We start from the raw sequence: 26255 nt of genomic DNA on the forward strand, positions 1-26255 counted from the left end.
TTAATAATGTAGTGCTTTTAGAATGTGTTAGGACTTAAGTGACCATAAACTTGAAAGTCATCCAATCACAAGGGAAGACAGCAAGACAAGAAGAAAGGAACAAAGAATTAGGAAAAAAAAAAAAAAACAGAAAACAATTAACAGAATGGCAGTAAGTAGGGATGCCTGGGTGGCTCAGTCGGTTAAGCATCTACTTTCAGTTCGGGTCATGATCCCAGAGTCCTGGGATAGAGCCCCGCATCATGCTCCCTCCTCAGCAGAGAGCCTGCTTCTTCCTCTCCCTCTGCCTGCCACTCCCCCTGCTTGTGCACTCTCTCTCTCTCTCTCTCTCTCTGTCAAATAAATAAATAAAATCTTTAAAAAAAAAAAAAAAAAGAATGGCAGAAGTACATACCTGTCAATATTTACTTTAAATGTAAATGGACTAAATGCTCCAATCAAAAGACATGGGGTAACTGAAAGGATAAAAAAGCAAGACCTACTTATATGCTGCCTACAAGAGATTGACTTGTAAGTGAAGGGATAGAAAAAGATATCCCAAGCAAATAGAAACAAAAAGCTGGAGAGAAAAAAAAAAAAAGCTGGAATAGCCATACTTATCATCAGACAAAACAGACTTTAAAACAAAGACTGGGGGGCACCTGGGTGACTCAGTTGGTTAAGCATCTGACTCCTGACTTTAGCCCAGGTCATGATCCCAGGGTCATGAGGTTGAGCCCCATGTCAGGCTCTGCACTGAGTGTCAAATCTGCTTAAGATTCTCTCTCTCTCCCTCTGTCCCCCCTCCCACACACACATACATGCTCTTTCTCTAAAAAAAAAAAAAAAAAAAAAAAAGGCATTACATCATGATAAAAAGATCAATCCAATAGGAATATAACAACTATAAATATCTATGTACCTAACATAGGATAATATATAAATAGATGAAGCAAATATTGACAGACACAGAGGGAAGAATTGACAGTAATATAAAATTAGGGGGTTTTATTATTTTAAGCTTTTATTTAAATTCCCGTTAGGTGAGGCGCCTGGGTGGCTCAGTTGTTAAGCGTCTGCCTTCGGCTGAGGTCATGATCCCAGGGTCCTGGGATCGAGCTGTGCATTGGGTTCCCTGCTCAGCAGGAAGCCTGCTTCTCCCTCTCCCACTCCCCCTGCTTGTGTTCCCTCTCTGGCTATGTCTCTCTCTCTCTCAAATAAATAAATAAAATATTTTTTAAAAAATTTAAAAAATAAATTCCCATTAGTTAACATACAGTATAATATGATATTCAGGTGTAAAATATAGTGATTCAACACTTCATACAATACCCTGTGCTCATCAAAGCAAGTGCACTCCTTAATCCCCATCACCTATTTCACCCAACCAGCTCCCCTCTGGTAACCATCAGTTTGTTCTGTACAGTTAAGAGTCTGTTTCCTGGGGCACCTGGGTGGCTCAGTTGGTTAAGTGTCTGCCTTGGCTCAGGTCATGATTCTGGAGTTCCCGGATCAAGTCCCCTGTCGGGCTCCCTGCTTAGTGGGGAGTCTGCTTCTCCCTCTCGCTCTACTTCTCCCCCCACTTGTGCTCTCTCTCTCTCAAATAAATAAAATCTTTTTTTTTTTAAAGAGTCTGTTTCTTGTTTACCTCTTTTTTTTTCCTTTGCTCGTTTGTTTTGTTTCTTAAATTCTGCATATGAGTGAAATCATACGGTATTTGTCTTTCTCTGACTCACTTATTTCACTTAGCATAATACAATCTAGCTCCATCCATGTCATTGCAAATGGAAAGATTTCATTCTTTCTGTGACTGAGTAATATTCCATTGTATATATACACCACATTTTCTTTATCCATTCATCAGTCGATGGACACTTGGCTGTTTCCATAATTTAGCTATTGTAGGTAATTCTGCTATAAACATTAGGGTGCATGTATCCCTTTGAATTACTGTTTTTGTATCCTTTAGGTAAATACTTAGTAATACAATTGCAGGATGGTAGGGTAGCTCTATTCTTAACTGTTTGAGGAACCTCCATATTATTTTCCAGAGTGCCTGCACCAATTTGCATTCCCATCAACAGAGCAAGAGGGTTCCCCTTTCTCCACATCTTCGCCAATACCTGTTGTTTCTTGTGTTGTTAATTTTATCCATTCTGACAGGTGTGAAGTGATATCTCTCTGTAGTTTGGATTTGTAGTTCCTTGATGATAAGTGATGTTGAGCATCTTTTCATGTGCCTGTTGGCCATCTGTTTGGTCTTCTTTGGAAAAATGTTGTTCATGTCTCCTGCCCATTTTTTAATTGGGTTATTTGTTTTTTTGTGTGTTGAGTTTTATAAGTGCCTTATAGATTTTGGATACTAACCCTTTAGCAGACATGTCATTTGCAAATATCTTCTCCCATTCCATAGGTTGCCTTTTAGATTTGTTTATTTTTTCCCCCACTGTGTAGAAGCTTTTAATCTTTATGAAGACCCAATAGTTCATTTTTGCTTTTGTTTCCCTTGCCTCAGGAGACGTATGTAGTAAGAAGTTGCTACAGCTGATGTCACAGAGGTTACTGCCTGCGTTCTCCTCTAGTATTTTGATGGTTTCCTGTCTCACATTTAGGTCTTTTCATCCATTTTGAATTTATGTATGTGTATGGTGTAAGAAAGTGGTCCAGTTTCATTCTTCTGCATGTTGCTGTCCAGTTTTCCCAACACCATTTGTTGAAGAGACTGTCTTTTTTCCATTGGATATTCTTTCCTGCTTTGTCAAAGATTAATTGACCATACAGTTGTGGGTTCATTTCTGGATTTTCTGTTCTGTTCCACCGATCTATGTGCCTGTTTTTGTGCCAGGACCACACTCTGCTTTGTTAATATGATTTGAAGTCTGAAATTTTGATGCCTCCAGCTTTGCTTTTCTTGTTAGATTGCTTTGGCTATTTGGAGTCTTTTGTGGTTCCATACAAATTTTAGGATTGTTTGTTTCTAGCTCTGTGAAAAATGCTGGTGGTATTTTGATACAGATTTCATTAAATGTGTAGATTGCTTTGGGTAGTGTAGACATTTGAACAATATTTGTTCTTGCAATCCATGAGCATGGAGTATCTTTCCATTTCTTTGTGTCCTCTTCAATTTCTTTCATCAATGTTTTATAGTTTTCAGGGTACAGATCTTTCACCTCTTTAGTTAGGTTTATTCCTAGGTATCTTACGGTTTTTGGTGCAGTTATAAATGGTATTGATTTCTTGATTTCTCTGGCAATATATAGAAATGCAACAGATTTCTGTGTGTTGATTTTGTATCCTGCAGCTTTACTGAATTCATGTATCCATTCTAGCAATTTTTTGGTGGAGTCTTTTGGGTTTTCCACATAGAGTATCATGTCATCTGAAAATAGTGAAAGTTTGACTTCTTCCTTGCCAATTTGGATGCCTTTTATTTCTTTTTGTTGTCTGATTGCTGTGGCTAGGACTTCTAGTACTGTGTTAAATAACAGTGATGAGGGTAGACATCCCTTTCTTATTCCTGACTCTAGAGGAAGAGCTCTCAGTTTTTCCCCATTGAAGATGACACTAGCTGTGGGTTTTTCATATGTGGCCTTTATTATGTTAGGAGGTATGTTCCCTCTACCCCTACTTCGTTGAGGCTTTTTATCAAGAATGGGTGCTGTACTTTGTCAAATGCTTTTCTGCATTTATTGAGAGGATCATATGGTTCTTGTCCTTTCTTTTATTAATGTGGTCTATCACGTTGATTGATTTGCAAATATTGAATCACCCTTGCAACCCAGGAATAAATGCCACTTGATCGTGGTGAATGATTACTTTTAATGTACTGTGGGATTTGATTTGCTAGTATTTAGTTGAGAATTTTTGCATCCATATTCATCAGGGATATTCTCTTTTTTAGTGGGGTATTTGCCTGGTTTTGGAATTGGGGTAATGCTGACCTTATAGAATGAGTTTGGAAGTTTTCCTTCCATTTCTATTTTTTTAATAGTTTGAGAAGAATAGGTATTATTAACTTTATATGTTCCTAGGAATTTATTTCTGCCAGATTGCCCAATATGTTGGCATACAGTTTTTCATATTATTCTCTTATAATTGTATTTCTGTGGTGTTGGTTGTTATTTCTCCTCTCTCATGGGTGATTTTATTTATTTTGGTCCTTTCTCTTCCTCTTTTTGATAAGTCTGGATAGGGGATTATCAACTTTATCAACTTTTTCAAAGAACCAGCTCCTGGTTTCACTGATCTATTCTAGTGGGCTTTTTGTTTGTTTGTTTCTATATCATTCATTTCTGCTCTAATCCTTATTTTGCCCTTCTTCTGCTGACTTTAAGTTTCATTTATTGTTGTTTCCCTAGCTCCTTTAGGTGTAAGGTTAGGTTGTGTATTTGAGATTTTTCTTGCTTCTTAAGGTAGGCCTGTATTGCTATATACTTCCTTCTTATTACTCCTTTTGCTGCATCCCAAAGGTTTTGGACCTTCATGTTTTCATCTTCATTTGTTTCATGTATTTTTTTATTTCTTCTTTAATTTCCTGGTTGACCCATTCATTCTTTAGTAAGATGTTCTTTAACCTCCATGTATTTGTGGTCTTTCCAAATTTTTTCTTGTGATTAACTTCAAGTTTCATAGCATTGTGATTGGAAAATATGCATGGTATGATCTCAATCTTTTTGGACTTGTTGACACTTTATTTGTAACCTAGTATGTAATTGTTCTGGAGAATGTCCCATTTGCCCTTGAAAAGAATGTGTATTCTGCTGCTTTAGGATGGAATGTTCTGAATATATCTGTTAAGTCCATCTGGTCCAGTGTGTCATTCAAAGCCATTGTTTCTTTGTTGATTTTCTGCTTAGATGATCTGTCCATTGACATAAGTGGGATGTTAAAGTCTCCTACAATTATTGATTATTATGAATGAGTTCCTTTTATGTTTGTTATTAATTGTCTTATATATTTGGGTGCTCCCATGTTGGGGGCATAAACATTTACATTTGTTAGACCTTCTTGTTCGATAGACCCCTTTATTATGTGTAGTGCCCTTCTTTATCTCTTGTTACAGTCTTTGGTTTAAAATCTAGTTTGTCTGATATAAATATGGCTACTCCTGCTTTTTTTTTTTTTTCCGGCTTTCTTTTGATGTCCGTTTGCATGATAAATGTTTCTCCATCCCCTCACTTTCAATCTGGAGGTGTTTTAGTCTAAAATGAGTCTCTTGTAGGCAGCGTATAGATGGGGCTTGTTTTTTTATCCATTCTAACACCCTGTGTCTTTTGATTGGAGCATTTAGTCCATTTACATTCAGAGTAATTATTGATAGGTAAGAATTAGTGCCATTGTATTTCCTGTAAAGTCAGTGTTTCTGGAGGTTTTCTCCGTTCCTTTTTAGTCTTTGTCACTTTTGGCCTTTCTTCCCCACTCAGAGTCCCCTCTAATATTTCTTGCAGAGCTGGTTTAGTGGTCACAAACTCCTTTAGTTTTTGTTTGTCTGGGAAACTCTATCTCTCCATCTATCCGGAATGGTAGCCTTGCTGAATATTCTTGGACGCAGATTTTTCCCATTCAGCACCTTGAGTATATCTTGCCACTCCCTTCTGGCTTGCCAAGTTTCTGTTGAGAAATCTCCAGTGAACTTATGGGTTTTCCCTGGTAAGTTAAGGACTTATTTTGTGTTACTGCTTGTAAGATTTTCTTTTAAGTGGGCTCCACATGGGGCTTGAACTCACGACCCTGAGATCAAGACCAGAGCTAAGATCAACAGTCAGATGCCAATTATATCTCTTGCTCCTGAAAATAATGGCCTTATGAAGAAGAGGTCATGTAGTGCCCAGAGCCTGGTGCTTCAGGGAGTGTCTCCAGTATGTGCTGCGTGTGCTCTGCTGTTGTGTTCTGGCTGCTCTGTCCTTCAGGCCAGTTGCCTGCAGAGGCTCTCCTTGCCTGCTCTGGGCAGTGTTTGGTCCTGGGCCTGAATGTGGTGAGTTTTAACTAGGTGTGCTCTGGTCTGCTTTTGCAATGAGACCTGACACCAATTCCACCAGAACTGAGGCTCTGTAGAACTCTCTGGTCAGGAGATATGGTTTGGGCAGGGGTTTGTACTGGTCTCCTGGGGGAGGGGCTTGCTGTGCTGGACTGAGGCAAGTTGACCGAGGGGCAAGTCCCACCAGAAGCAAAGGGGAGTGGGGCTTCGTGTAAGCAAGTTAGGCAGCCAGTAGTAGCACTTTCCTGCTTCCCACAGGTGCCTCTGTGTTATGCTGAGGGGCAGGGGAGAAAAATGGTGCCAGCCAGCTCCTTCGTTCCTGAAGAGGTGTCTCCATGAATGCTGCCTCTCAAGTACATGCTCCGAGAAGAGTGAATAATCTCCCCAATGTGTGGCCCAGGTGTTCTTCAGATCACTCTTTCCATGCTGTGTACCCTCAGGTTGTTTGTCTGCTTTCTCTCCAGGAGCAGTACATTTTCTATTGGCCTCTATCCTAGCCAAGCCCTCTGGCCTTTAAAACTCCAGGGTTTGAGTCCCACTCTTGTAAGAACTCACAGAATTTAGCCCCTCTTCGTCTTCCAAGCCAATGGCTTTGAGGAAACATTCTCCTTGTGCATTCTCCAGTGTGCTCCTCTCTCTCTCACCCTTCTCTGCAACCACGGCTCCCTCCCCTCTGCAGTACCTGCGATCTGCTTCTCCCTGAAACCATGTCTCTGCACTTCCTACCATCTTCGATGTGGCCTCCTCTCTCCCTTTAGTTGTGGAGTTCTGCCAATCTTCAGGTCACTTTCTGGGGTATTTAGGATGATTTAGTAGTTATCTAGTTGTGTTCGTGGGATGAGACAAGCCTAGGATTCTCCTACTCCACTGCCATCTTCTTTTCTTGCTCTAATTTCTCTTAAAAATAGTAGGGGATTTTAACACCCCACTTATATCAATGGATAGATCATCCAGACAGAAAATCAATAAGCAAGCAGTGACCTTAAGCAACACATTAGACCAGATGGACTTAACAGATAAACACAGAACATTCCATCAAAAAACAGAATACACATTCTATTCAAGTGCACATGGAACATTCTTCAGGATAGATCACATTAGGCCACAAAACGAGTCTCAGTAAATTTAGGAAAATTGAAATCATATCAAGCATTTTTTCCAACCACAATGGTATGAAACTAGAAATCAATTACAAGAAAAAGTTATAAGACCCATCTATATGCAGCCCACAAGAGACTCACTACAGATCCGAAGACACATACAGACTTAAAAAATACAAACACATGCAGGCTAAGCACCTTGCTACTAAATAACGAGTCAGTGAGGAAATCAAAGAGGAAATTTAAAAATACCTTGAGACAAATGAAAATGGAAACACAACGTCAGAAATCTGTTGCACAGGGCAAAAGCAGTTCTAAGATGGAAGTTTATGATATAGGCCTGTCCTAAGAAACGAAAAATTTCAAATGAACATTATAACTTTACACCTAAAGAAACTAGAAAAAGAACAAAAAACAAAGTTAGTAGAAGGAAGGAAATAATAAAGATAAGAGTGGAAATAAATGAAATAGAGATCAAAAAATGAAAGAAAACCAATGAAAATAAGTTTTGCTACATGCAAAAGAATGAAGTTAGACTATCTTGTACCATATACAAAAATAAACCCCAAATGGATTAAAAACCTAAATGTAAGTCATGAGAGTATAAAACTCCTAAAAGAAAACATAAGCAGTAAATTCTTGGACATAAATCTTAGCAGTATTATTTTGGATCTGTCTCCTCAAGCAAGGGCAACAAATGCAGAAATAGTTGGGACTATATCAAAGTAAAAAGCTTTACACTGTGAAGGAAACCATCAAAGGAAACCATTCAACAAAATGAAAAGGCGACCTACTGAATGGGAGAAGATATTTGCAAATGATATGTCCAATAGAAGGTTAATATTCAAAATATATAAAGAACTCCTACAACTCAACACCCATTTAAAAAAAGGGGGGGTGGGCACTTGAGTGGCTCAGTCGGTTAAGCAGCTGCCTTTGGGTCAGGTCATGATCTCAGGGTCCTGGGATTGAGTCCTGCATCGGGTTCCCTGCTCCGCAGGGAGCCTGCTTCTCCCTCTCCTTCTGCCGCTCCCCCTGCCTGTGCTCTCTCACTCTCTCTATCAAATAAATTAATCAATAAAAAAATGGGGGGTGCCTGGGTGGCTCAGTTGGTTAAGCATCTGCCTTTGGCTCAGGTCATGATCCCAGAGTCCTAGGATTGAGCCCCACATCAGGCTCCCTGCTCAGTGGGGAGTCTGCTTCTCCCTCTGCCCCTCACCCCGTTCATGTTCTCTCTCTTCTCGTGCCTGCTCTCTCTCTCTCTCAAATAAATAAATAAAATCTTTTTTTAAAAAATGGGCAGAGGACCTGAAAAGACACTTTTCCAAAAAAGACATACAGATGGCCAACAGACACATGAAAAGATGCTCAACATCATTCATTAGGAAAATGCAAATCAAAACCATAATGAGATACCACCTCACACCTGCCAGAATGGCTAGTATCAAAAAGATAAGAAATAACAAGTGTTGACAAGGATATGGAGAAAACAGAACCCTGGGCACTATTGGTGGTAAATTAGTAAATGTAAATTGGTGCTGCCATCATGGAAAACAATATGGAGTTTCCTTAAAAAATTAAAAATAGAAATACCATACGATCCAGTGATTCCACTTCTGGGTATTTTTCCAAAGAAAATGAAAACTCTAATTCAAAAAGATATATGCATTCCTATGTTCACTGCAGCATTATTTACAATAGCCAACATATGGAAGCAACCTAGTGTCCATCAATAGATGAGTGAGTAAACAAGATGTAGTATATATGAACAATTGAATATTACTCAGCCATAAAAAGGAATGGAATCTTGCCATTTACAACAACACAGATGGACCTGGAGAGTGAAATGTCAGACAAAGAAAATGATTTCACTTATATGTGGTCTCTAAAAAACAAAACAAACATACTCATAATGAACAAACTGGTGGTTGCCAGAGGGCAGGTGGTTGGAGAGATTGGCAAAATAGGTGAACAGGATTAAGATGTACAAACTTCCAGTTACAAAATAAGTTAAGTCCCAGTGATGTAAAGTACAGCATAGGGAATATAGTCAATAATGTTTTAATAACTTTGTATGGTGGCAGATGATAACTAGACTTACTGTGGTCATTTGTAATATATATAAATGTTGAATCACTGCTGTACACCTGAAACTAATATAATAGTGTATGTCAGCTATACTTCAGTTAAAAAAAAAAATCAGGCAAGAAATACAAAACAGTGGTTTTCAAGATGCTGGATATCTGGCAACAAAAGATAGTGATTGCTGAGAGACAGAAAGCAAACAAGGTCAGCCTTATGATTGTCTCAGGTTACTGCCTTGGGAGAGTTCCCAAGCCACAGTGTGGGAATGGGGACTCCAGGCAGAGTCCATCAGACTCCCTGATTTTAGGAGGCAGAGGTGAAGAGCTAGATGACCAGGGTGGCTAGAATACTTGGGACAGAGTACCAGCGAGAAAGCTCCAGACATCTTTAGAACTCCTCAACGAGTATTCAGCAGAATACTGATCAACAGATGTATGTGGGGAAAGTAACCAAAGCTAAAGAAAGTACTATCCATGATTAGAGGGAGCAGTATAGTACCTGTCAGTCACACAGGCCCAGGGATAGTATTTGTCCCTACCAGCCAGACTGGAAAACTTCATAGTGCACAGGACTTTGGGTGGAGTACTCTTGGGAGTCTTGCTTCAGTAATGGAGAATAATTAACCCTAAATTAAGCATTGCTAGGTCCTGCCTAACCAATTTAGAAAGCAAGACCTACAAGGATAAAAGGGTTTTCAAGTGACTTAACAGCATTCCAGAACAAAGTTTGAGAATATTTATAAGAACATAAAAATATCCAGCATTCAACCAGGTGAAATTTGTAATAGTTGATGTCATCAGGCATGCAAAGAAGCAGAAAAATACAACAGATAATACGGAAAAAAAAGATCAGTTGAAACTGACCCAGATGTTAGAATTAGACGAGTACATTAAAACAGCTTTCATAGCTGAATTCCATCTACCCAAAAAGTTAAGACATGGAAGACATATATTTTAAAAAACCCAAGTTGAACTCGTAGAGCTGAAAACTAAGGTGTCTGGGGTGCAAAATACACCAGATTGGATTAACAGCAGATTAAACATTGCAAGTGAAATGACTAGTGAATTTGAAGACAGAATAGAAACTATCCAAAATGAGAAATGGAGGGCGCCTGGGTGGCTCAGATGGTTAGGCGTCTGCCTTCGGCTCAGGTCATGATCCCAGGGTCCTGGGATCAAGTCCCGCATCAGGCTCCCTGCTCCGTGGGAGCCTGCTTCTCCCCCTGCCTCTCTCTCTCTCTCTCTCTATCTCTGTCTCTCATGAATAAATAAATAAAATCTTTAAAAAAAAAATGAGAAATGGAGACACAAAGAAAGGAAGAAAAATATAAAGAGCATCCATGAGCTTTGGGACATAACTTAAAGCAAACTAATGGGAGAGGTGGGGGGATTTAAAATAAAGAATTTGTCACCTCTTTGTCCCAAGTTCCTAGGACGGAGCTGTTAAACCCTTAGAATTTCCCAAATGATAAGAACATCTTTGTTTTTCACAGCAGGCTCCTGGGACCATGCCTGAGTTTTTATTAACGAGGTGACTCATTAATGGTGGGTCCCTGGATAGTTTCAGAGTGGGGACTTATTGTGCCAAAAAGGCCAACCACATGATTAGAGGTTAGGTTTTTCAGCCAGGTGTTACCAACCTGACCTCCAAGGAGGAGATGGAGCCTGGAAATTGAATTCAGTCATATGGACAGTGATTTAATCAAGCATGCCTACCTAATGAAACCCAATAAAATCTCTGGACACTGAAGCACAATGAGGAGCTGGGAGGGTGCCATGCCCTAAGAATAGAAGCTTTGTGTCTCAGACCTTCCCACTTTTTCCTCTGCATCTCTTGTTTGGCTGGTCCTGACTTGTAGCCTTTATAATAGAATAGTAATCATAATGTAGCACTTGCCTCATTTCTGTGGGTCTCTCAGGCAAATTGTTAAACCTAAGGGGACGGTGGAAACCCCCAAATTTATAGTCAGTTGGTCAAAAATGTGGATGGCCTAGGAACCCCGGAGTTAATGGCTGGTGTCTGGAGTGAGACAAGTCTTGTGAAGGACTGTGCCCCTAACCTGTGAAATCAGTACCAATTCTGGATAGTTAGTGCTGGAATTGCATTGCAGGGGGACAGAAAAATTATTTGATGAGATAATAGCCCCGGATTTTCTATATTTGATAAAAACCATAAGCTCAAACCCAAGATAATCAATAAGCTCAAAGACAAGAAACACAAAAAAATACTATACCAAGTCACCTCCACAATAAATTTGTTCAAAACCAGTAATAAAGAGAAAATTTGAATAGCAGCCAGAGAAAATAGTCACATTTCATAAAGTGGAACAAAGATGAAGATAACAGTAGATTTCATGTTGGAAATAGTCCAAGTCAGAAACATTGGAGCAACATCTTTAAAGTACTCAAAGAAAATAGGCTATCAACTTAGAGCATCATACCCAGTGAAAATATCTTTCAAAAATGAAGGTGAATTAAAGATTTTTTTGGACATAGAAAAGCTGAAAGAATATCACCAGCAGAAATGCAGTACAAGAAATGTGTTTGGGTTGGGGGGAAAGTTGTTCAGTCAAGGAAGAAAATAATGCCAGATAGAAATACAAATTTACATAAAGGAAAGAAAAGCTCCAGAAATGGTAACTAAATGGATAAATGTATATAATTTTTTATTATTCGGATCTCTTCAGAAGATAACTGTTTAAACAAAACTATCAACAGTGTTTTGTGATGATTATAACATATGCCTAAGTACAATTTGACAACAATAGCATAAAGGCCAGGAGAAGAAAAATGGAAGTATACTATTGTATGGTTCACATATTATCCATGAAGTGGTCTAATACTACTTGGAAATAGGTTGTAGTAAGTTAAAGATATGTGCTGTACTCTCTGACACAACCACTGAAATAACAGTTATAGCTAAAAGGCCAAAAACAGTTTAAATAAAATAGAAGTTATAAAGAATACTCAGTAAACTCAAAAGGAGGCAGGAAAGGAAGAAAAAAGGGGAACAAAGAATGGATGGGACAAACAAGATGATAGACCTAAACCTAACCATATCAATACCAATAACACATTAAATATAAGTGATGTGAATACTCTCAAAAGGCAAAGATTAGACAAAAAAGCAAGACCCAAATATATGTTGCCTGAAAGAAATGTACTTTAATTATAAAGACACAAATAAATTAAAAGTAAAAGAAGAAAAAAGATACAGCATGCTAACACTAATCAAAAGAAAGCTCTTACAAATAAATGGAAAGACATATTGTGTTCATGGATTGAAAGACTTAACATTGTTAAATGCCCAGTCAACCCAGAACAGTCTATATAGATCAGTTCAAGTTCTGTCAAAATCCAAATGGTCCCCTTCTCCCATCCCCTGGCAACCCCATTCTGTTCTCTGCTTCTGTGAGTCTATTTGGGATACCTCATATAAGTTGAATCATGAAGATGTTGTTCAATGGATATAGTTTTAGTTACATAAGACAAATAAGTTCTAGATATCTGTTGTACAATGTAGTGCATATAGTTAACAGTGCTATATTGTGCAACTTAAAATTTGTTAAGAGGGTAGATCTCATGTTAAGTATTCTTACCAAAACAAACAAACAGATCAAAGAAAAAAAAAAGGCACAAGGAAACTTGGAGGTGCTGAGTATGTTATTACCTTAATCGTGGTGATGGTTTCCTGGATATACACATATGTCCAAATTCATCAATCTGTATATATTAAATACGTACAATTTTTTGTATATTGCTTATTCCCCAGTAAAGTTTAAAATACCAATGGCGTTTTTTGCAGAAATATAAAAAACAATTATAAAATTCATATGGAATTTCAAAGGGCCTAGAATAGCCAAAACAGTCCTGAGAAAGGAGAACAAAGCTGGAAGCTTCACACATCATAACTTCCAAGTAAATTACAAAGCTACAGATTCTTGCATATATACACCAGTGATTTGCAGCATAGGTGCCAAGATTACACAGTAGGGAAAGGATGGTCTCGTCAACAAATGGTGTTGGGAAAATTGGATATTTTGTACACACCATATACAAAAATGAACTCAAAAGGGATTAAAGACCTAATCCGAAGACCTGAAACTATAAAATTCCTAGAAGAAAACAGAGGGGGAAATCGTCATGGCCTTTGGTTTGGGCAATGGATACGACCAAAAAAGCAGAGGCAGCAAAATCAAAACTAGACAAAAGGGACTATATCAAACTTTAAAACTTCTGGACAGCAAAGGAAAGAGCGTAGTAAAAGGCAGTCTATAGAATGGAAAAAAATACTTGCAAACACACCTGATAAGGTGTCAATATCTAGAATATATAAAGAACTACAACTCAATAAGAACAGCAATAAAAATAACCAGATTTTTAAATGGTCAGGGACTTGAATAGACATTTCTCCAAAGATGAAATGTCTAACAAGCATATGAGGAGATGTTCAACATCAGTAAAAATAAATAAATAAGCAGGGGAATGCAAATCAAGTCACAGTGAAATACCACCTCACACCTGTTAGAATGGATACTGTTTAAAAAAAAGAAGTGTTGGTGAGGATGTGGAGAAATTGGAACGTTTACACACTGATGGCTGGAATGTAAAAGGGTATAACTTCTATGGAAAATGGTATGGAAGTTCCTCAAAAAATTTAAAATAGAGCTACCATATGACCCAGCAATACTACTGTGGGGTATATATCCAGAAGAATGGAAAACAATCTCAAAGAGATATTTGTATTCCCATGTTCATTGAACATTATTCACAATAGCCAAGAAGTAAAAGCAACCTAAATGTCCATCAGTAGATGGACAGATAAAGAAAATGTGGTATATACATATAATGGAATATTATTCTGCCTTTAAAACAAAAGGAAACTCTGTTACATGCAACAACATGGATAAACTTTGAGGACATTATGCTAAGTGAAATAAGCCAGTCACAAAAAGACAGATACTGTACTATTCCACTTATATGAAGTATCTAAAGTAGTCAAACTCCTAGGAAGAAGAGAGGCAGTTGCCAGAGCCTGGGGGGAGGTTGTATGGGGAGTTGTTGTTTGGTGGGAAGGGAGTTTCGATCATTCGGGATTGGGGTGGGAGGGGTCTGTTGTACAACAGTGTGCAAGTTGTTGACAGTATTTTACTGTACACTCAGAAATTGTTGGATGAATTTTATGTTATATGGGGTTTTTTGCTGCAAAAAGAAAAGAAAACTGGGTGGCTATATTAATATCAGACAAAGTAGTTTTTAAAGCACATAATATTGCTAGGTAAAGATAAAGGGGTCAGTTCATCAAGAATATAACAATTCATGAAGAATGTAACAAAAATGATAAAGGGATCAATTCATCAAGAATATAACAATTCATAAAGAATATAACAACATGGGGCGCCTGGGTGGCTCAGTCAGTTAAGTGACTGCCTTCAGCTCAGGTCATGATCCTGGAGTCCCGGGATCAAGTCCCGCATCGGGCTCCCTGCTCGGCAGGAGGCCTGCTTCTCCCTCTCCGACTCCCCCTGTTTCTGTTCTCTCTCTCGCTGTCTCTCTGTCAAATAAATAAAGTCTTAAAAAAAAAAAGAATATAATAACATGACAATTTTTTTTAAAGATTTTATTTGAGAGAGAGAGAATGAGAGATAGAAAGCACAAGAGGGAAGAGGGTCAGAGGGAGAAGCAGACTCCCTGCTGAGCAGGGAGCCCGATGCCGGACTCGATCCTGGGACTCCAGGATCATGACCTGAGCCGAAGGCAGATGCTTAACCGACTGAGCCACCCAGGCACCCATAACATGACAATTCCAAATGTTTGTGCACCTTGTAACAGACTTTCAAAATGTGTGAAGCAAAATCTGATAGAACTTCAAGGATACATTCAAGTCATAATTGTAGATTTCCATGTGCTGTTCTCAATAATGAACAAGTTGAGAAAAGATCAGTAAGGATGTAGAACACTTGAACAACACTATCAACCAACTTGACCGAATTGACATTTATATTACACTTTATCAAACAACAGTAGAATACACATTCCTTTAACATGTACACAGAATATTTACCAAGATAGACCATATTCTGGGCCATAGAAAATCTCAATAAAAATTTAAAAGTTAGCTCTTAAAGTATCTCTTTGACTTGAATGGAATTAAAGTAGAAATAATAAAAGATCTCTGAAAATTTTTCAAGTATTTGATAACTAAATAACACTTTTAAATAACCCATGAGTCAGAGAAGTCAAAAGGAAAATTAAGAAATATCTTGAACTGAATGAAAGTGAAAACACAGCATGTCAAAATTCATGAGATGCTGCTAAAGCTGTATTTAATAAGTGAGCTTAGCAAGTTTACAGATAACATGATTAGTCTACAAAATCAATTTTCTTCTATATACTAGCAACAAACAATTCAAAATTGAAATTTGAAAAATACCATTTATAATACCACCCCCGAATATTAAATGCTTAGCAAGTTTACAGATAACATGATTAGTCTACAAAATCAATTTTCTTCTATATACTAGCAACAAACAATTCAAAATTGAAATTTGAAAAATACCATTTATAATACCACCCCCGAATATTAAATACCACCCCTTTTATCAGATGAATCTGATAAAAGATGTGCAAGACCTGCACACAAAGTACAGCAAAACATTGCTGAGAGAACTTAAAATAAGATTTATATAAATGGAGAGAGAGGTCTTCTTTATGGGTAGGAGAACTCAATATTGTTAAGATGTCAGTTCTACATTAGCTTTGACTCTTAGAACCATAATAATGTGCAAATACTCTCCCTCCAAGAAATAAGTAATGAATTAAAATCAACCTGGACCTGTGGGAAAGAAACTCAGAATAAAATAATCAACAGTAACAAATGAACTGAACTGTACTCTAACTGCATTAAGGAGAATAAAGGAACAACAGGAGAGAGCTAACCTGAGTAACCTTGGAAAGTACTATTTTAACTGGATACTGTAAGACCAGAGACAAAAGGAACTATACACTAATACTATACTCTGTTTAGTAAATTTGTTTCTCAATGGGATATAGGTTGGTGATTCTGTTAAAGTTACAAAGGAAAGGGAGAAGTTTAGACTGAACCTTGTGTATAGTATTAGAATCCATTCTCTACATGATTACATAGTTTTTAGTATGTACAGATAAATATAGAAATAGAAATAAAAATGTGTATGCTTGGATTAGTATAAAGGAGTTCCCCCCACCTGTGTATGCAGTTTCAGTTATTCATGGTCAACTGCAGTCTAGAAGCAGATGATCCTCCTTCTGACATAACATTAGAAGATCAATAGTAACCCAAGGCTACCTCACAATGCCTACTCCATTCACCTCACTTCATCTCATCATGTAGACATTTCTCATCTCATATCATCACAAGAAGTAAAAGGGTGAGTACAGTACAACGAAATATTTTGAGAGAGAAATCACATTCATATAACTTTTATTATAGTATATTGTAATTACTCTATTTTAATATTGTTATTGTTAATCTCTTACTGTGCCTAATTTATAAATTAAACTTTATCATATGTTTAGGAAAAAACATTGTATATATATAGGGTTCAGAACTGTTTGCAATTTCAGGCGTCCACTAGGAGTCTTGGAACATATTCCCTGCAGATAAGGGGGACTGCTGTACATACAAGTATTCCTAGTTCTTCCTGCCAAGAGGGTCCAGGAGCAATGACACCCTAATGGTAATAAGCACACCTAGCATCCAGATTTCTAAGTGTTTTTTAAATACCATTTCCAATAAAGGAACCAGGGCTATTTGTGGGGGTGGGGGAGGTAGATTCCAGGGCTGGAACGATGAAAATATAAGATGGTACCATCTTGTGATACCAGAAAATACAAAAGTGCTCACAAAAGGATAGGGCATGTCAAGAGGACACAGAGGCCAACCTGATAGAGTTCCAATGGCCAGAGCAAGATCAATTTGAGCAACAAAATAAATAATGATAGTGTTGGATTATAACCCTTAGAATAAAATAAATACCCATGAGTCTGTACTGATACGAATTGAACATATAAATATGTGAGAGAGGAGGAACAGCTCTTCCTTACAGAAGAATTCCAGTTATTAAATGTAGAAAGAATGAGAGAAATACAAAATCACTATTAGATAAGCACCACAGTATAAATATCACAGTCAGGTTCCACAAATGACTGCTGAAATCAGGGGCGCCTGGGTGGCTCAGTCAGTTAAGTGTCTGCCTTCGTTCAGGTCATGATCTCAGGGTCCTGGGATGGAGCCCAGCATCAGGCTCCCTGCTAAGTGGGGCATCTGCTTCTCCCTCTTTCTCTGCCCTTCCCCCCTGCTTGTGATACCTCTCTCACTCTCAAATAAATAAAATCTTTATTTTAAAAAATGCTGAAATCTGTGGGCAAAAATTTGCAGAGTTTCAAAGTATATCCCCCCTCCACAATATTTATTAATTATTAAGGGAGAATAATAACTATATGGTGGTGAACCCAGAAGTCACCATTTCAGCCAAGCGTGATCAAAGTTAACTCTACAAGATAAAAGACATACTGATATCACATACTCTTATATGACTGTAAAGCACACAATACCACTTATGTGGTATACCTGCCAAAAATGTATAATCTTAATCTAATCATGAGAAAACATCAGACAAAACCATGTTGAGAGACAGTCTACAGAATAACTGACTAGAACTCATTAAGAGTGTCAAAATCATGAGGTGTGCCTAGGTGCTCAGTTGGTTAAGTTATCTGACTCTTGATTTCGGCTGAGGTCATGATGTCAAAGCCATGAGATCAAGCCTCGCATCAGGCTCCATGCTGAGCATGAAGCCTGCTTGGGATTCTCTCTCTCCCTCTCCCCACTGATGCTCTCTCTCTCAAAAAAAAAAAAAAAAAAGGCGTATTTCATGATTATGAAATACAAGACTAAGTAACTATTGAAGATTGGGAGAGACCAGTGAGGCACAAGAACTAAATGCATCAACAAAAGGCAACCTGTGGAATGGGAGAAGATATTTGCAAATGACTTATCAGATAAAGGGCTAGTATCCAAAATCTATAAAAAACTTACCAAATACAACACCCAAGAAACAGAAAATCCAGTCAAGAAAGGGGCAGAAGACGTAAACAGACATTTCTCCAAAGAAGACATACAAATGGCCAACAGACACATGGAAAAATGCTCAACATCACTCCTCATCAGAGAAATACAAATCAAAACCACAATGAGATACCACCTCATACTGATCAAAATGGCGAAAACTAACAACTCAGGAAGCAACCGATGTTGGTGAGGATGCGGAGAAAGGGCAACCCTCTTACACTGTTGGTGGGAATGCAAGCTAGTGCAACCACTCTGGAAAACGTATGGAGGTTCCTCAAAAAGTTAAAAATAGAGCTACCCTGCGACCCAGCAATTGCACTACTAGGTATTTACCCAAAGGATACAAAAATACCGATTCAAAGGGGTACATGCACCCCGATGTTTATAGCAGCAACGTCCACAGTAGCCAAAATATGGAAAGAGCTCAGATGTCCATTGACAGATAAGGAAGAAGTGGTACACACACACACACACACACACACACACACACACACACACACACACACACACACACACACACACACACACACACACACAGTGGAATGCTACTCAGCCATCAAAAAGAATGAAATCTTACCATTTGTAATGACATGGATGGAATTAGAGGGTATTATGCTAAGTGAAATAAGTCAGTCAGAGACAAATACTATATGATTTCATTCACATGTGGAATTTAAGAAACAAAACAGTTGGGGCACCTGAGTGGCTCAGATGGTTAAACGTCTGCATTCGACTCAGGTCATGATCCCAGGGTCCTGGGATCAAGCCCTGCATCGGGCTCCCTGCATGGCGGAGAGCCTGCTTCTCCCTCTCCTTCTACTGCTCCCCCTGCTTGTGCTCTCTCGCTGTCTCTGTCAAATAAATAAATAAAATCTTTAAAAAAAAAAAAAAGGAAAACAAAACAGATGAACATAGGGGAAGGGAAGATAAGATAAAAACAGGGAGGCAAACTGTAAAAGACTCTTAACTATAGGAAACAAACAGGGTTGCTCAAGGGGAGGCGGATAGGAGGATGGGGTAATTGGGTGATGGGCATTAAGGAGGACACTTGATGTAATGAGCACTGGGTGTTATATGCAACTGATGAATCACTAAATTCTACCCCTGAAACTAATAATACACTATATGTTAACTAAATTGAATTTAAAGCATTTTTTAAAATATTTTATTTATTCATTTGATACACAGAGATACAGAGAGAGAGAGCATGAGCAGGGGGAGAGGCAGAGGGAGAGGGAGAAGCAGGCTCCCTGCTGAGCCAGGAGCCCAATGTGGCATGATCCCAGGACCCTGGGATCATGACCTGAGCCGAATGCAGATGCTTAACCGACTGAGCCACCCAGGCGCCAGCTAAATTAAAATTTTAATTAATGCTTTATTAAAGTATACTAGCATATCAAAAAGCACACATAAGTATGCTTGTAATAAAATTTGAATGTAATAAAGTGTTAAATTTTAAGTGCATTGTTCAGTATTCTAAAAATTGCAGGTTTGCTCAACTAGCTACTTATTCTACAGGAAGGAAAAACTTTGTTGGCGTGTTAGTTTTTTTATTTTGCTCTTTGGTATGTTTGTTAATTTAGTTTTGGTTTTAATCTTCTTCAGGATGTGGTGGATACACACCCTGGCCTCACGTTCCTGAAAGATGCTCCAGAATTCCACTCCCGCTATATCACCACGGTAGGCTGAGTCTTCTTTTTCCTTAATATAGATCTATAAGTCTCCTTTGTCCAGGCTTTCAGATCTTTATGCAAAAGATAACCTGGGCTATGATGATTATTTTAAGTGGGAGGAAGGTAAAATAAAATTGCATTAGTTATTGATATCTACTTTCCTTCTTATAACTACCAGTGTATACAGAATTAGAGTAATATTTTCATTCTGTTTGGTCTTAGGAGGTACACTTTTTGCTTTGTTTTTAATATTGATACCCAGTTGATACTGAGCATTTACAAATAATACTGAAAAGAATTTTCAAAAGCCTTTTCCAGAAAAAGATGTGTCTCAAATTTAGAACTGGAAATGATAATGAGAAATAGCTTACATATAATCAGAAAACAAATCACATAAGAATTTAACATAGCATAATCTCAATCTCCCATTTTGTGAGGTGCTTCCATTCCCTGTTTCTCATGCATGGCCTCATTTGACGAGTCGCAGGTAAGGCATGAATGATGAGTCAGAGCACACCAACCTGCAGTGCACATTGCAGCCATGTCCAGCATTCTTTGCCCTAGCTCCCACATTATCTTTGGAGAAATTCCAAAGATGAGCCCCCTAGGACAAACCCCTCCATCACAGCCACAGTCAAGTGAGTTAGCCCTTGCGTCTGGTGCACAATCCCCCAGTAAGATTACAGGGCAGTCACCTCTGAGGAAAACGCTCTCATTCTTAGGGTACTTTTTGTTGGCCATGAATTTATTAGGTTCTGTCAAGTTACAGAATACTCCCATTCTTTTTCTCCTTTCAGAACTTCATTCTTGGCTTTTACATTGGCTCTCTTCTGTTGTAAAACCTTGTAAGTCTTTCTTTGAGCCAGAAGGTGTCACTGTCTTCTAAGACTATCTCAGAAGTGATTTTTGCCTGTTAACCACACCACTGTACTCAATTACCGCCACCACAGTCACCCTGGTGCAGTCACCGTGGTTTCTCACTTGGATTACTTCGAACTGGTCTCCCTGCTTACACCTTCATTGCCTACAGTGTAGTCTCCACAAAGCAGAGTAATCCTTTGAAAATGTAAGTCAGATCAAGTCACTCCTCTGTTCAAACCCTCCAGTGGTTTCCGTCTCACTCAGAGGAAAAGCCAAAGTCCTTGCTAAGACTCCCCACAATCCCCCCCAACACACACACGCCCCCTTACAACCTCTGTGCTCTCTTCTCTCCCGTTACCCTGCTCCTCACTTACTGTGCTTTATCACGACTGCATTCTCACTGTTCCTGGAACACACCACCTCCACTTCTGCCTCAGGTGCTTTTCACTTCTTCTTTTCTCTGCCTGAAATGCTCTTTCTACAGATTTCCACATGACTTCCTCCTTTATTTACTTCATCCAACTCAGATATTCCTTATTAGTAAGGCCTTCCCTGAACACCCTTTGCCTTCTTCACCCTTCTCCTCCCTCTTGTACCCTCTATTCATTTGTTCTGCTTTATTTTTCTTCTCAGCTCTTACATCATCTAATATTTTAAATTTTAACTTCTCCTTCTCTATGATAGAAACTCCACTGGAGCAGTGGAGTTTGTCTATATTTTTCACTACAGTATCTCCAATACCTGGAATAGTGCCTAGCACATATTGGGTATACTGTATTTATTGAATAAATAAGTGAAATTATTCATGCTTAAGAATTCTACACATTAACTGTGGCTTCAATTCCATAGGGAATTATTGCGTTCTGATTGTTGACTGTTCTATAAACTCAGGGCATGCTAATAGCATAATGGAAAATCTTAAGAGCTAGGAAAGACCTTAGAGATAATCCAGCCCAACCTTCTACCAATTCGGAAAATACTCTCTATAGAGGAACTTTTTATTGGAATTTATTCTTAGAAAAAATGTTAAATAAACAGAATTATAAAATAGAGATAAATTTTCTTTCTCTACACTTTCTAGTTTGGCATTTGTTGAAGTACCATGGACCCATGATGGTCTGTGTCATCTAGCAAATGGTCCCCAGGAATTTATAATTTCAGAGTGAAAAGCCATGAAACAATTTTGTTGACATGTAATTCACATTTTCCTAGAAATTCTGCTATGTTAATCATTAAACAAAGAGAACTAAATTGGTCAATTAACAGGATATCATTAATTATCTCTGCTGATACATTTTCATGGCATTTGCATATTATCTATATTTTTAAAATGTACACTCTCTTGTTATTCTGCTTTATCCCCAATTCACAAAAATAAATCCATTACTCAGAAATAATTACTAAACTGTAAAATACTTGCAATGGAATAATGATAATAGGGCAATTCAAAACAGCATCATAACATAAATAGTAAACAAGATCCCATTGAGAATACAGAATGTGAATCTCTGTGTACTAAGATAAGTGTACCTATTGTGATAACCTCATAGTACCGTCTGAAAAAGGAAAGTGCAAATAAAAAGTATCAAATGAATATCTGGAAACAGAATTTTATTAAAGGACTGCCTTTTCTGTTGTGAAATCTGGCCAAATAATGGTATGAAATCATTGGAACTTGTGCATTACTTCAGAGTACAGTGAGTTTTTCTAGAACAAATCAAAATAAGTTTTCTAGTGTGAAATTAATGAATGTTGTTAATGGCATAAAAGTGAATGACAGAGGCATCATTCTCTATCCTGTTCAGAGCAAAAACTGATAAGGTCACACTGTTTCTTAGAAACTTAGATCAGCCTCAGAATTAAAGATAAATATCTCAGAAAAAGCGAAATTAATTTGTCATTTGACCCTATTGAATGTTATATAATCTCAGTGGCATGTAGTAAAAAACAATTAATATATTTTTTTTGTTTGCATGCTAGAGTTATTCAGTATTTTCACTCTGTCTAGTTGGAAAAAACTGCTGACACAAAGTATGGCTCAAATATTAGTTTTAGTGTGGCACTCATATAGTGAAAAGTTGGGCAACTTTTATTTTCTATTTATCACTGAAAAACCTATGCTATAGGAAAAGACTTTCCATTTGTTTATTTAATTATTTTGTCAGCTATTTTCAGGCTGGAAAGACAGAGCACCAACTATGCACACAGCAAAAAGAATATCACTACCCAAATAAGAGAATACACCAAAATTTACTCCATATTCTCCTTTAAGAAATAAGTCTTTTGATACTGAATGAAAATGAAAATTGGAAATACTAGCAAATTATAGCCCTTGAGTTTGCAGTTTTGCATGCCGTGCAGAGAAGTTGCCAGTGAATAAAAGACTCTGCTTATCCTAGCTGGCATATGCTGCCTTTTGAGGAAAGAGGTGCTCATGTGAGTTTTTAAAATAAACGAGATTGAAAATACTTCTTTGTGACACTGGTGCTGGCAGCAAAGACATTTCTCTGGCTTGCTCAGATGGTGTTAGTGATAGATTCAGTGTCTTGATTGGCCCGAAGCCATCACTTTAGGCTGAAATGCCAGGAATTTAATTGTTAGGACAAGGTACTGATATTTCCTGAGATGACTAAACTGTGGTGGAGACTGCTCATCACTAACAGCTTGACTTTTCCTCCAAACCTCTTGATAGAGAAAGGAGGAAATTTATATTAGATTTTTTTTTTTTAAGTCCAAATTCTGCAGATGACCACGGAGAAATACTCTTCAGAGCTGTATTAACCAGAGTGGCTCAAGGATCTTTTCACCATTCCCTGCCAGGTAGAAGAACCATGCTTCCAGCCTTTGAATACTCATCTGCATAAATTACCTACAATGAGCAATCTGTTATTTTTGTGTCCACCTCCAATCCACTTGTCAAAACCTGTCTGACAGAGCTACCAAACACTTGCTCACATTTCTGGTGACCTACACTTGTGAATTAGAGGTTTCCAGTTCAATAGATATAAGGAAAAAGAAAGGAAACTGATTTAAAATTCAAACTATCAAGTTGACCAGAGATCCCTCGGTAAAAAATTGTCAAATTTTGTTCCACTCACTGGTAGTAAACAATTATTCTTACCATTACTAATTCTTAATTTTTTTTTATTATTTTAAAAACTGTGATTAATTTCTTTTTTATTTACCTAAAAGTGGTAGAACAAAATTGGGGGGGAGGAAACAAGGGTAGATGTAGAACCAAGCAGCTACATGTTCTCACCACTAGATGGTGGCCGTACCTCAATGAGCTAAAATGCTGAATCAGTAATGTGGAAACCAATAAATGTTCTGATGAAGTGGGGCTACTGAATAAAGAGATTTAGGCTATGGAAAAACAGACTACAAGTACTTTTTTTCATATTATTAGATAAGTAAGTTAGCAGAGGCTAAAAGTGGAAAACGCTTAACAGTCAAAACATTTGTGAATTTTAAAAATTCTATCAAAGAAAAACACAAAAAATGATTAACAAAATAAGCAAAAATAAATACAGATTAAAGCTTTATCATTTTAAGTGTAACACGGTACCTTCATAAATAATATAAAATATTTGAATATATAAATATAAAATAGGAAAATAAAATAGGAAACTTAGACTTTAGATAAATTTATATTCAAAATCAAATAATAAGGATAAAAATTTAATCATGTTCAACATAGAAAATTTTGGTGTAATAATATGTTTTGAAATTGACTTTTACTTGAGAGAGGAGCCATGGAACTATGATAAATGGTATTCTTACCGTTTGTTTTCGTATATGTAATTTCTGTACTTAAAATCCTCCATCTTTTTTATATGAACTTCTGCAAAGCTAGTGTTAAGAATACACTGTTGATTAAGGAGGGCACGTGATCTGATGAGCACTGGGTGTTATATAAGACTGATGAATCACTGACCTCTACCTCTGAAACCAATAATACACCCTATGTTAATTAATTGCCTTTAAATTTTAAAAATAAAATTTTAAAAATCTGAAACCAATAATACATTATATGTTAATTAATTGGATTTAAATTAAAAAAAAAAGAATACACTGTCAAGTAGGACACATTCTCTGCCCTGAAGCACCTCAGAGTCTGAGTGATTAGAGCCAACGGAGAAATTAGACACCAGCTAGTCCCTGCTCAAACCTAATGCACTATCTATCCAATAATTTTAGTTCTGCTTTCTGGTGCAACACAGAACAAGTCGGCCACTTCTTCCACCAGATAGTCAGCCATTCAGATCATGGTCACATGTACACTCTAATCTTATTTTTCCCTCAAGAGTAAAAATTACTAAATTCATAGTATCTTTTACAATAATCTTGAATATAGTTAGCCCTCTCTGTTTTATGTTTTCTGTACATTTTATATGCTATCTGTAAATCATAGAGAATAGTACTGATTTATGTGAAATACTAATTAGAGACCTTTCTTTATTTTCAACTCTGAAGAGAGTTATTCAACTAGCTATGATTCCAACCCATATGTCTCTTATCACAGGTAAAGCATGAAAGTTTTTGTTAACAAGTGTCAAATCTCTTTAATTTATGAAGCAATTTTCTAAGGAAGACATACAGTTGGCCAACAGGTACATAAAAAGTTGCTCAACATCACTCATCATCAGCAAAATGCAAATCAAAACTGCAGTGAGATATCACCTCACACCAGTCAGAATGGCAATAACAAAAAGACGAGAAAATAACAAGTGTTAGGGAGGATGTAGAAAAAAAAGGAACTCCTGTGCACTATTGGTGGGAATATAAATTGGTGCAGCCACTATGGGAAACAATATGAGGTTCCTCAAAAATTAAAAATACAACCACCATATGATCCAGCAATTCCACTGCAGGGTATTTATCTAAAGAAAACAAAAATATTAACTTAAAAAGATCAGTGCGCCCTGTGTTCATTGCAGCATTATTAGCAGTAGCCAAAATATGGAAACAACCTAAGTGCCCATAAATGAATGAATAGATAAAGATGTGGTATATACATACAGTTGACCCTTGTACAACATGGGTTTGAACTACATGGGCCACTTATGCAGATTTTTTTATAGCACTGTAAATAAACTTTCTCTTCCTTATGATTTTCTTAATATTTTTTCTCTAGCTTTATTGTGAGAATACAGTATACAGTATATAGTACATATATAACATACGAAATATATGTTAATCAACTGTTTACATAATTGGTAGGGTTTCCAGTCAACAGTAAGCTATTAGATAATTAGATATTATTAAATTTGGGGGGAGTCAAGTTATATGTAGATTTTCAACTGCACGTGGCTGGGCGTTGGTACCCCTAGGCCATGAAATCTTGCCATTTGCAACAACACTGATCGACTTTGAAGACATTATGCTAAATGAAGTAAGTCAGACCTCAGAGACAAATACTATATGAGCTCTCTCGGAGGTGGAGTCTAAAAAAAAAAAAAAAAAGGCTCG

The 26255-nt window shown here is 37.5% G+C and overlaps 1 protein-coding gene across 11 annotated transcripts in view; it reads left to right on the plus strand.

Moving 5' to 3' along the window:
- The window catches only part of PPP2R3A (protein phosphatase 2 regulatory subunit B''alpha), a 214392-nt gene that overhangs the window by 111531 nt on the left and 76606 nt on the right, over nucleotides 1–26255 (plus strand). For all 11 annotated transcript variants that reach the window (XM_027587223.2, XM_027587224.2, XM_027587218.2 and 8 more), the window contains one exon: nucleotides 19858–19932. In XM_027587223.2, coding sequence (XP_027443024.1) covers nucleotides 19858–19932 — 75 coding nt within the window. The remainder of the gene's footprint in view (nucleotides 1–19857; nucleotides 19933–26255) is intronic.

Source organism: Zalophus californianus, chromosome 1, assembly GCF_009762305.2.
Source record: "Zalophus californianus isolate mZalCal1 chromosome 1, mZalCal1.pri.v2, whole genome shotgun sequence".
Classification (NCBI taxonomy): Eukaryota; Metazoa; Chordata; class Mammalia; order Carnivora; family Otariidae; genus Zalophus; species Zalophus californianus.